The sequence below is a fragment of the Eschscholzia californica genome, unplaced genomic scaffold (assembly GCF_041429995.1).
Source record: "Eschscholzia californica isolate CP2 unplaced genomic scaffold, dmEscCali1.0.p SCAF_3, whole genome shotgun sequence".
NCBI lineage: Eukaryota > Viridiplantae > Streptophyta > Magnoliopsida > Ranunculales > Papaveraceae > Eschscholzia > Eschscholzia californica.
The window spans coordinates 29,790,692-29,803,143 of record NW_028238420.1 but is presented as its reverse complement, the minus strand read 5'-3'; the positions used below and the strand labels follow the sequence as shown (position 1 = coordinate 29,803,143).

At 38.5% G+C, this 12,452-nt stretch overlaps 1 protein-coding gene and 1 pseudogene across 4 annotated transcripts; both read right to left on the bottom strand.

Moving 5' to 3' along the window:
* Positions 1-1,815: 1,815 nt before the first annotated feature.
* Positions 1,816-2,948, bottom strand: LOC147549428 (uncharacterized). The gene has a single exon (XM_086668298.1). It carries the CDS (start codon positions 2,946-2,948, stop codon positions 1,845-1,847), a length of 1,104 nt encoding a protein of 367 aa, XP_086524424.1. The 3' UTR covers positions 1,816-1,844.
* A 3,028-nt stretch (positions 2,949-5,976) lies between these two features.
* On the bottom strand, positions 5,977-10,649 carry LOC147549427 (scarecrow-like protein 21 pseudogene; annotated as a pseudogene). Of its 3 annotated transcripts, XR_015238161.1 has the most exons (4): positions 10,354-10,531; positions 9,807-9,878; positions 8,537-8,739; positions 5,977-8,123 (listed from the first exon to the last, which is right to left on the bottom strand). The product of XR_015238161.1 is annotated as a scarecrow-like protein 21 pseudogene, transcript variant X3 (transcript). The 3 variants fall into 3 exon arrangements; XR_015238159.1 differs by lacking the exon at positions 8,537-8,739 and having other exon boundaries at positions 10,354-10,649; XR_015238160.1 differs by lacking the exon at positions 8,537-8,739 and having other exon boundaries at positions 5,977-8,169; positions 10,354-10,641.
* Between the last annotated feature and the right edge of the window lie 1,803 nt (positions 10,650-12,452).

Here is a 12,452-nt window from a genome sequence, read left to right as displayed (position 1 = left end):
TATCTCTCCCTTCACCCTATTATTTTTGCATAGTCTTAAGAAAATTGAGGACAATGTTCAGTTTAAGTTTGGGGATAGGGGAATGAATTTTTTGTGAAGTCCTTATTTCAAAAATTCAAAAGGGTTCAAAATTTTAAATTTTTGGATTGAAAATGTGAGTCAAGTTATTTTTGCTTGTTAATAGTTATAGAGTCTAGTTGGTTGTACCATGCTTTTGCTAAAGGTTTTTCCACGAATTTCGAGTCTTGAAGTTGTCTGTGCACTAGCCATGTGAGTGTTAGATAGGTGAAGAGTTGACTTTTCTGAGAGAACTTAATCGATCATTAGTGGAGACTTAACCTATGTGAGATTCTGAGACTTTCTTGTTGTTTTGAGTGATCTCTTCTGAGATAATTCTGAGTAGAGTGAAGAGCTACTCAACCTCGCAATATTCATTAGAGCTCAGTTGATCTCTTGAGTTCACATTTTACAACCACTAGGGATGTCATCAGGAAGCGAACCTTTCTCTTGTAGTCTGAGAAACTTGAAAGCAGTGTCAACTAGAGGAAGATAGGAACCTCATCCATCATTTAGAACCCTGAGAATAAGGCATGAAGCAAAATGAAGAGAATATTACCAAGGAAAGAATAATGTGAAGAAAGTAGTATTTGTATTATGAGTCGTATGAAAAAAAAAAAAAAAAAAAAAACAAAAGAGAAAAGAAAAGAAAAGAAAATAGAAATAGAAAAAAAAAAAGTGTTTGTTTAGTTTAAGTGTTTATCCCTTGAATTAGTTCTTGAAGATTTGAAGACGTCAAGTTCTCAGGAGTTCTAGTCATATCCTCATTAGTGTCTATCGACCTCTAGGAAGCATTGTTAGACAGTTGATCAGGTGAGAAGAGTTGGTAAGCTTCCCCATCCTGTATTAGTGGTTGTTTCCTTCTTTGAGATTAGTCGTCCACAAAATTTTAGTCCGTCTTTTTCATGTGTTGAGTTTTCCTTTATATTCATACTAACACATTGAGTGAACCAGTTCGGAGTGACTTTAATTTTTGAGTGTATGACCGTGAGGCAACAGTCGAGGCGAAATGTATTGAGACAGTAATCGAGGTCTTGTCTTTTCAGAACCGAAATGATACTCATATTGGCTGGTCACGTGCACTTTAGGTCTTGATTACTAGTGAAGGGATTTTTAGCGTTTGTATGGTTTGGCCGACCTGGATTTCATTTCTATTAACTTTCGAAAATTTCTATCGGCTTAACATTTTTAGTCCATGTCATATTTAGACCCTTCTGCATTTTTAAAATTTTTGAATTTTGTGGGTATATTCACTGCAAACCCTCACGAGACAAAACTCGTCCTCTAGGGTAACCTAGAGGTTTAACGGCTTGTTGCACGAGCTAGGTGCAATCGTGATTCCCTACGAAAGTGGTGAACTGGGCTTATTTTATTTTTCTGTTTTGCTCGAGGACTAGCAAAATCTAAGTTTGGGGATGTTAAGACCCACCCCAAGGTGACGATACAACAAAAGGGCTCACACATTGATCTAACACAATAGGCAAAGTGCGTACAAAAGAAGTAGAAATAAATGTACCCATAGCACCAGGATCAAATAATACTCTTCCCAGATTACTATGAATAAGAAATGTACCTTCAACCACCTCAGCAGGTGCTCCAACATCCCTAGAAACTACGGCATTCAGCTGCAGCTGCTGACCCCGTCCCTGCAACCTCCCTTGTTGATTATGATCATGTTGTCGCCCTTGATTACCAGTTCAAGTCTCAGTCTTCTTAGGACAATCAACTGCTTTATGACCCTGCCCATGACAAGTGTAGCAAGTTCCCTGGAAAGCTCTCTGTCTTCCCTAGTTGCCATTCAGTGGTTCTAGTTGTCCACCAGTTACTACCACTGCTCTATCATCCCGATCTGTACGAGGCCTCTTGCCATCACGCTGTCCATGATAGCGGTCACTTCGATTCTTACCACCGCTCTTGTTGTTATTACCACTCCATTTCTGGGTATGTCCCATCTCTCCCTTGACACTCCTCTGCTTCCTCATCTCTTGAATGTAATCATCTTGTGCCTTAGCACATGTCACCACTTTCTGATAAGTGTCAAAACTAGGTTGCCCAATGATTTGTCTCGCAATGTTAGGGAGCAACCCATTCACAAACCTCTCAATCTTATATTGTTCAGTAGGGATCAAGTGAGTTGCAAACAATGACAGTCGATGAAACTCCTGCTCATACTCTAAGACTGTCTGATTCTCTCCCTGCTTCAAATTTTGAAATTCTCTTGATAATTTTTGTTGTGTTGAATATGGAAAGTAATTTGCCTTGAATACATCCTTAAACTGTGTCCATGTCATAGCCATAGGATCTACTAACCGAGCCTCTGTATCCCACCAAGAAGCGGCATTTCCTTCCAACTGAAACACTGCCATTCTCTGCTTATACACATCTGAGCACTCGAGATTCTTCAAAATCTTATCCATCTTCTGGCACCATGCATGTGCTCCTAAAGGTCCCGCGGTTCCATCAAATACAGGTGGCCCCATCTTCGTGAAATGGTGATAATGTTGCACCCAAGTCATCTCAGTCGGTGGTCTCTGATTCACCACCGGTACCACAAGACCTCCTGTTTCCCGTGTTGGAACCTGAACCCGATCTCGCTCCCGCATTTTAGCCTCCGCTGCAATGTTAATCAAATCTTGCAATGCAGTCGCGTCAATGGTCACCGTTTCCCCTCCATTCGGATTTTGAACTGGAGTTGCACTGCTATCAGCCTGCGCCGTTGTACCCACAGTTCCTGTTGATCCTCTTTCCTCGGCAAGGACTCCTCGACCTATCGCCTTGCCTGCACCTCGGCCTGTCCCCGTGCCTACACCTCGGCCTGTACCTTGGCCTGTACCTCGACCTCGGATGCGAGCACTACGACGTCCCCTACCAATAACTCCATCTCCGTCCATGAATCTAATGAAGAGAAGAATAAGGAGATAAACTAAATTAATGTCACGCACAACAACCAAGAAAAGATTAAAGTGCCACTACTGCTTCTAACTGTCTAATAGCCCTAGACACAATCCCTAGGATTTATGAACCTAGAGCTCTGATACCACTTTGTAACACCCCAAATCCAGATTTCCAAGTCGGCCGCCATGAAAACCTAAACTTAAAGCATTTCTCCGCAGAACAGTAAACATATACGATATACTCATCAAGGAGACAAATAGTATCGAACATGAAGCTCAAAAAGTAACAATAAATCAAACTAATGAAACTTTATCAAGTTTCTCAAAACTCACAGGATGTCTCTAAATCATCGACACAAATGTCGGACAAGATAAAACATAAATAACACCAAGTGTTTAGGAGATACAACTCCAAATAACTACCTAAAGAAAGAAAGAAAACCACTAAAGAAACTCCTCCAAGGCTAACTATGACTCAAGCAGGTGGCACTTCCCGATTTCCTTGTCCTGAAAAATAAAAGGTTGGGTCAGACCCCAACAAGTAGATTTCGAAACCTCTAAAGCCTCAATAGACAGTTTCAAGATCTACCAAAACAAATAGACAACCACATATCATGTAAAGATGTCCAAGTGTATCCGAGTTGTGACCATTAGAAATAAAGTGTACCACATAAGTAACAAACAACAAAAAGCGACATGACGAGTTGGTGTCCACCTTATGTAAGAGTGTGGTCCACAAGGTCATCCATTGTGTTAGCGCCGACCCCATACGCTCCATACCTATATCACATCCGGTAGTGAGGGTCGAACCAACCACAAAACTCTTACAACCCTTCACCAACTCCATCACGTCACACATACATAATATCACACCATTTGTAATAAACAACCAAAAGTAATATGACAAGTTGGTATCCACGTTGTATGAGAGTGTGGTCCACAAGGTCATCCATTGTGTTAGCGCCGACCCCATACGCTCCATACCAATATCGCATCCGGTAGAGAGGGTCGAACCAACCACAAAACTCTCACAACTCTCCACCAACTCCATCACATCACACACATATAATAACATCACACCACCACATACACAAATCAAAATCATATTCGTTAGTATGTTACGACATGCAAGTTTCATATTTGTAATTTTGCAAGTAATGAATCAATGATGATAATAGCCTAAAATTCTCATATCATGTTGAGTTCTAGGGCATGTTCATGTATCTATATAAAGAGTATTGTCCAATAGTGAGAGACATATAATTATAAGAGCTATATACTAAAATCATGGCAAATAAAGAGGTTTAGCCTAAAATATCATTGTAATACATGAATCTAGCATGAAAATGTAAATGAAGGTTGTATGGTTCATCAAGTATGTCATTATAGCAAATATCCTCAAAATCTAACACATAGATGAGATTCAAAGTGACCAAAAATGAGTTTGTACAAATATAGATCTACTACTTCTAGCATATATATTTATGTCAAGAACCCTAATCTATGTTGAAGTAATACTAAAATCTATGGTTTGTAGTGTTATATAATTTGTCTAGGTTTTCTATAAAAATGGCTATTCAAGCCCTAGAGGAGTAGAAATCTACCTTAGATCCAAAGCAAACCAAGCTCCACACCAAGAAAAACAAAGAAAACAATCACCAAGCTCCAATCCTTCCTTCCTTCTTTTTGGCTCTTTCTCTCTCTAGCACCTTCACTATCCCACCATCACTTTCCCACCAACTTTAACTCACCCCGTGCTGCCTAGTGAGGAGGGGAAAGTAAGTGGGGGAAATAGGGTTTAGGAAAAAGGGATAAAAAGGCTTGGTGCTAAAGGCACCCCAAAAAATGATAGGGACACTATAGGCTGGCACAACGGTTTTTGGTATGTTGCATGACTTAGACCACGACCAACACCGAAGCTTATGGATTGTTTGTGAGTGAATTCTTGTTTAAGAACATATTCACAATACCAGTTGAGACTTATGGTAGCCGGGACAGAGTTCAAGCCGACAATTTACAATGAGGCTCACGTTATGGGATTCAGAATGGTGTTGTCGTGGTGACATTACGCATCGTTTATATCTTGAAATAGTTGGAACTAAGTTCCCATCAACGGGGATAGGAGAAGACGCCGAGTTCGCAGACATGGGTGGTAAATTATTTGGTGTTGTATGACATGAATTGGAACTTACGGAGTGGGGCATTTGGATGTGTTCGCGAGAGACACGAGCCTAAAAATATGCTCGGGTTAAAGAGAATCAACTACATGAAATTCATGGTTAAGTGTGTACCTTTTTTTTTTTTTGTTGAAAGGTTAAGTGTGTACTTTGATGAAGTCAGTTGTCATTCCTAAGAGTATGGTAGTAGTGCATGGTGTGTTCCATGTCTTGTTGCATTATACAGTGTTTATATCTTAAAATAGTTGGGACTAAGTTCCCGTCAACAGAGATGTGAGAAGACGATGAGTCTGTAGAAATATGATGTGGTAAGTTATTTGGTGTTGTATGATATGTCTTGAAACTTTTGCAGTGGGACATTCACATGTGTTCGCGAATGACACAAGTCTATACAACCTCAGGTTAAAGAGAATCGTTATATGAATGAAATTCATGGTTAAGCGTGTGTCTTGATGAGTTAGTGGTCGTTCCCAAGAATATATATTTGCTGGGAGTGGATGGTGCGTTCCATTTAGTTCTCAAGTGAAAGAGTCTACTAGGCTCGTTCCAATGGATATCCAAGACAAGACAACACAACAATTTCCAACGATGGGACGACATGGGTGATGCGAAGTGCAAAAGGCACAACTCCCAAGGGCATGGATAGAGGCCTTGTTTGAGTTAATGCACAGTGTGCACGGTCAGTGGCACATTTACCTAATTACTTACATGATTATATATACATATTATCTGTGTCTTTCCAAATTCAATAGCACATAACTCCTTTAAGTTTTCCTGTTTAAGTCCTGCAGTCTCACCGTCGAGTCTTCAAAACTGGTGTCTACAGAGAAAAAACATTAACCAACTTCTTTCTCAAGGAAAAGCAATTTTCATACTTCAAAATTATTTTCATTGTACATTTCCTTTACTATTATCGAAGACTATACTAAAATCCACAAACTAGGAGATTGAGATTAACATCTTTGGAGAAAGATCTACTGTGGGTTATAAATACATGATTTCAGTAACTAAATGATCATGCGCTATAAGCTACTGCTTAACCGGAATCTAAGTTACAATATCAAGTATATACCTCTTCGATGCTGTTTATCGCCAGGCAGAAGAAGTAACCAAGTTCCTTTCTTTCCAACCAAGATAAAGACAATTATCTCTCTCTTCAAGTTTATAGTTCTCGCAGTACTTCTCTAATAAAGTCTTGATAGTAGAATTCACCACTGAGCTCAATGGGTATGGAGTAAATCCAGCCATTCCTAACCGTAGTTTCCACTTTCCAAGAAGTTCGTGTCGTTCTACTCTTTCAGGCCCTTCGCATGCTAGAATATTAACTACATCCCGTGCTAAGCAATGTTGTTCGACATTGATTCGTTCCTTGTGATCTCTTGGTAGTGTCACATCAATCGATTCAAACATAGCAGTATAATAACTCAAAGTTTCAAGAAACCTCTGATAAAATGGTGCGGTATTTGTGTTAGATTCTTGTTCTACTAAAGTTACCACTTTTGGAGAAAGGCTTTTAATCAATCTCAAAAGTCGATCTCTGTGATTTTGAGTGCTAACACTCTCATCTGGCATATGGTGCAATACATATGCAAAATTCACAGCAATCGCTTCCCCAGGACGAACCCCAAGATCACTAAGTTGAATATCAATACCAGTAACGGATGCCGCATGAAACTCAAAAGGAATCTTACAAGACTCGGCAAGTCTTGATAGTCTCTGACCCACAATTTGAAGTCCTCCTCCACGAGCATAAGCAGAATTTGTATCATCAATACCTGTAATACGGATATATGGGGACCCACCGGGTCGAGCTGCAAGAGCCTGCATAAGAGTGATCCATTGGCTGCCCTGAGCAATTTGGAAATCGATAATGTGAATACGATTTTCATCTTTCACAGCCTCCGCAATTGCTCCATTTGCCGACATATATCCGAATTTGAAATACGGGCAAACTTCATATAAGATATGCATGTAAGATAGAAGTTCAGCACTTGCCGGTTCTTTGCATCTCAGAGCTTTGTAAATGCAACTTCCTGTAGAGGCCAATCTTGCGATTAGCCCTTCTAAGATATAAGCTCCTAATCGTTGGATCGGCTCTCCAGATACAGACACCATATTCTTTAACTCCCCTATCAATTGGTTTGCTGTTAATAAGTCATTATCAGACATAGCTTTTGCACATAAAATGAGAACATCTTTCAAATCCCTTTTCGGAAGCATTTCAACAATCTCATTCCAGTACTCGATTTCCAACGAAGATTGGTCAATTCCATCCTGGAATGTGCAATCAGAAATATCGGCAATATCTGAATCCGGCCCCAACATAGCAGTTTTTAATTCTCTTATTTTGCTCCACATATTCTCATTATCGGTTATGCAGGATAAACTTATTGGAGATCCATTGGTATCAGAAGGAGATTGAGAATAATGTGGTTCGGGTGGGTAGGTATGTGATTCTTGCTGTGATACAGGGCTACAATTGGAAGAAAAGCTCATACTAGATGGGGTATTATAGACAGGATAACTACCTGTTGCCGAAGATGATTCTAATGTGCAGTATTGTTCATTAGAAGTATGAGATGAGCGGTTTATAATTTGGCTGCTGCCATCACTGAAATGGCGTCCATCTGAGGTCTGTATGTTCTGAGGTGAGCAACGAGAATCCAACTCTTTAGCAGTTTGATAGTATAAACTTTGGGACTTAGCTGAATCTCCATGATTTTGAGAAGCATGCATTGAAGAATAACCCTTTACTTGACTTGAAACAGTAAGCGGAAATCGGTAATATTGATGATCTTTTGTAGAGAAACCACTCTCAGATCCTAACTTCGAACTCATTTGTTGAAGCATAACAGAAGTTTGTACTCTTTTGTATATTTATGGTGCATCATAAAAAGTACTTGCTGTATGCTTTATCAACTGTCCGACGAATTGATTTAACAGTCATGAGACTCCAGTGAGAGTAAGTCCATAGCAATCTCTAAGCTCCACATTTCTTCAAAATTTGGAGAATTAATGAAAGTTAGACGAGGCTCTATAATCTGATATGCGAAGATAAGTAAGTAAGATGAGAAAACACTCCAATCGTGAAAAATGCAAGAGATGAAAATGAAAAATTCTTAAAAATAAATGTAGTTGTTGAGAAAAAGAATAACGAAACAAGCAAACATGAAAACGGAGCTGCAAATAGAAAACAAAAGTAGAAATTTTATGAGAATGAAAATGCTAGAAAAGTGAGAATCATCCATTTCTACGCCATTGAATGCAATCAATGAAAGAGACTATTCAGCCCCTAAATGCAATCGGATGATCCTGATAAGCTAATAAATAGAAAACATCAGTCTAATCCTAGTAATCTAGAAAAAGATCAAGCTATGAATAATAGATCAGAAAGTTAAGATGATTAACCAAGAAGTCCAAACTAACAGGAACAGAGCTTTAATGCAAGTCTGTTAACGAACGTCACCAAAATGGATCAAACTCCCAAACCAAACATGATTTTTTTTCTCAGAGAGGAGGCCATCGATCTGATCAGTACGTTCACCGAATGGATGATACCATCTGGACACCGTCGAACCTGAAATCCACTATCTTTCGCTCTTTTTTGTAGACTAGAAGGAAAAAAAATGCCATATTGCTCAGTTAGCACTTAGCAGTGCTAGATCTTTTCTTTTTCCAAATCAAAACCTGATATATTTTTAGGTATTAAAGTAGACAGTTTTTAAACCTCCTGAAAAGAGGTACCACAGTATAATACAGGGTTGTGGACCGAAAATTGACATGCTTATACGTATCCGTCTTATAAAGTACTTCTTAACATAATGTAACTAACTGTGTTCAAAACAGAAGTCCCTTACAAAACAGTAAAATAGATAATACTATGAACCATTTCCACATTGACGAGAAGAATTTCAGAGGCAAAGTAGAGAAAACTTCTCCAAAACTGAGTAGATTAAGAATGGCATTCAACACCATTTCGCCCCTCTCAAATCTATAATGGCAGGTGTAAAACGGCAGTCAGGCGACTGATCACCATCCAACTAGGCGACTACCGCTTCTTATTTTGACCTATGACAGATCTTGGTGAAGAAAAGACGAAGATATTGCTACAGAAAGAGAAGCAGAAAAATCCTAAAGAACTGAGGCTAAAGGGTGAAACCATTATACAAAGGAAAACCTGGCAAACGGAAAGACTTCTCCAAGGGAACACAATTAGAACTCCACATTACTACCTAAGTAGTTAGACTTCCGAGTAACTCAAACCTGCCCGTAGACCGTCTTTAGCTGAGTCCGGTCAGCTTAGCTCAAGTTAACTACTTTATTTGTTTCCCTCAGCTTAAGGTAGAAGGGAGAGAAAGTTGAGAAGATGAAGCAAAGAATTAAAAGCTTACATGTATAAAAATTACAAAGGATTCTCACAGAGTGAGTGACTCATCCGGGATCGAACAACCCTCCTCTCCCTCCCCGTCCAACGAAACAAACCCGTAGCCCTACTACTTGGGTTCCCAAAACACATCAACCAAAAACTAAATGCAGATTTGACAAAATAAACAATTTGTGAAGAAAATCCAATCTTAAATGCAAAGCAAAAATCTTCAAATAGTAGTTCATGAGACATCAAAATAACACCAAAGCAACCAACAAATCCCCAATATCAACCATGTAAATAAGTTCTTACCAGTCAACAAATGATGGAAATGAAATTAGGAAGCAATATATGAAGCTAAAGTCCCAAATTCAAATCAACTACCTGAAAATACATAAACCATATCATTAAACAACACAACTCCAAACTAACAGATAAAAAAAAAGTGAAAAGGAAAAAAACAAAACATAAAGTGAACCTCAAAATTCTGAGTTCAAAACTAAAATGGGTAACCTAAAATATTCATAATTCACAACCAAAGTCCATAAATAAGTAAATTTCAGAGTTTATTTCCTTCTCAGATGCAAAAGACAACATTTTTCACAAATCCCTCACCTACCCACTTTCTAAATCATGAAATTCTCTATAGAAAACCCCATCAAACTTGAACCAAATTGAAGGAATCAAAACAAAAATTACACCTCAAACCTTCTTCTTGTTGTTGTTTATTCAAGCTCAAATAAAAGACAGATGGTCACAAAATTGAGGAATAAAACAGAGAGAATCTAAACAAAACAGAAACAGAAACTTCTAAAAAAAGGAATTTGGAGAAGAATAAATGCAGAATTAGATGTCATACCTTTTGTTAGATTTTAGAGTATTTTAGGTTGGAAGAGAAAATTTCAGTTGAGAAACTGAAATAGTTATCAGAGGAATAGCGGCATCATCAGTTTGGACTTTGGAGTCTTTGTACTTTGGGACTTGAGTCTTGGGTCTTGAGAGACAAGAAAGGGAGAGAGAGGAATGATAATTGATCTAGAGAGGAATGTTAAATAATAATAGTAATAAAGAGTCTAACTACAAAATATCCCTAATGTTTGCTTGAACTACACTTAGACCCCTAGCTAGGGTAATATTCTATGATATCATAGTGTTGGAGTTGGAGAGAAATTATCTTTTAAGACATATTTACTTCAACTTTTTTTTTTTTTAACTATAGACATATTTTTATATCTAAATGATTTCAAGAAGATCTCTAGTTATGAAGTTCATTTGAGGGGAAAATCATGAGCATCAAACAACTAAAAGAATAACTATCATTATAAATGGGGTCTCAATTAAGCACAAAGTCTAGACGTTATAGGGAATTTATGTTGATTGATAGTCCAATGGAAAAATAAAGACTCCACAGATATATGAAACTGAGAAACGTATGGTTTGGCTCTCTTTTTATTGAAATACGGAGGAAGTCCAAACATTTTCGCTTTCTACTAAACGTGAAAGAAAAAGGCTAATTCGTTAAAAAAAAAAAAAAAAAGGTGATTCGCCACTTATATTAATACACCATGAGTCCTATAAATATATAACTAATGGTCTAGAATAAGTCGATTTCTCTTCAGAGTAGGTCGTCATCTTAACCATCAGTGCGTGAAATGTCTGAAGCAATGTCTTCCGGATACGATGAATCCTTACAACTTTACTTAATTTAAAATGCATACTTTTGGATTAGTAATAGTATTTTCCGAATGAGCAATTACTGTTAGGACAAAAAACAAGCAAACGACGGAAGTAAACAATCACATAAACACAAAATAAATATTTAAGTGATTTGGTTGGTCAGACCTACTCCATGACGAATAATGGAGCACTGATTTTCACTATGAATGAAGAACAAAATTACAGAGAGTTCTCAAAAATTTTACAATATGTAGCTCACTAAAACCTAGCCATTCAGCCACCTCTAACTCTCTCCTTATGGGTATTTTGAATCGAAGTAGTTGGTACTAGGAACACTCAATTAGCTCTAGAAATGGGACAATGTATGTCTCTTTTTTAATGGTCTTTTTTCGATACTTTTATTAGTGTAAACTATAGACTGTCCCTCCTTAATATGAAATCTTGGCTCCTAGTATGTCTCTCTCCAAAATCGAAAATAAGATACCCATTTATATTGATAACACCACTTAATAAAACTTAGACAAAAGTAACTGAATAAGATGGGTTTTGCGGCACAAATCGGATTAGACTTCGACCCATATCCAAGACATTTTCGAGGATTACATGTTAACAAGTAATTTTTTCTCAACCTAAAGAGAGTTTTTTGAGGAGAGAGAGGCTCCCGGATGACGTCAGCCCTTTTCTCCTTTCCACTCTCGTTGCCGATCACACCCAAACTCTAGAACCCTAATCCCTCTACCTCCGAGCAGCTAGCTTCCTTGAAAATCACTCAATATCTCCCTAGGAACTCAAATAACAATTAATTAGGCAAGGATAATCAAGTTCGCAGTCGGATTGATTATATCTCTACCCAATCATCGCCGGCGTCACTCCCACCCACCTCATTATTGCTTGCATGCAGGAGTGTGGCCCCAAATAAGGCATCACGCTCGTTGGTGGAGCATCAACTCGAAGTTCATTCAATGCAGGTGAAGGGATCCACTCGAGGAATTATCATTCACGCCACAGTTTGAATTCCAAGGTAAGTCACCCGGAAACTCTTCGTATTCTCAGTCTTAACTGCTCTCTCTTTCTCTTTCTGCTTGTGGTCGTCTTTCTTTTGTCGTTTCGGTTTTCGATTGTGGTCTTTGAGTCTGCTCTGTCTTCTCTTCTTCTCTGTGTCTTTCTGTCTTTCGAGATGTCACTCGTCTTGTCCGACGAGTAGGTGAAACGGGTGGTTAGGCTCCGGCCAATACGTGAGCATGCATGGTGATCATCCCCTATTTTGGACTCTCTGCTTCG

Coding starts and splice junctions, on each gene's coding strand:
- LOC147549428 (XM_086668298.1), bottom strand. CDS start 2,948: ATGGACGGAGATGGAGTTATTGGTAGGGGACGTCGTAGTGCTCGCATC.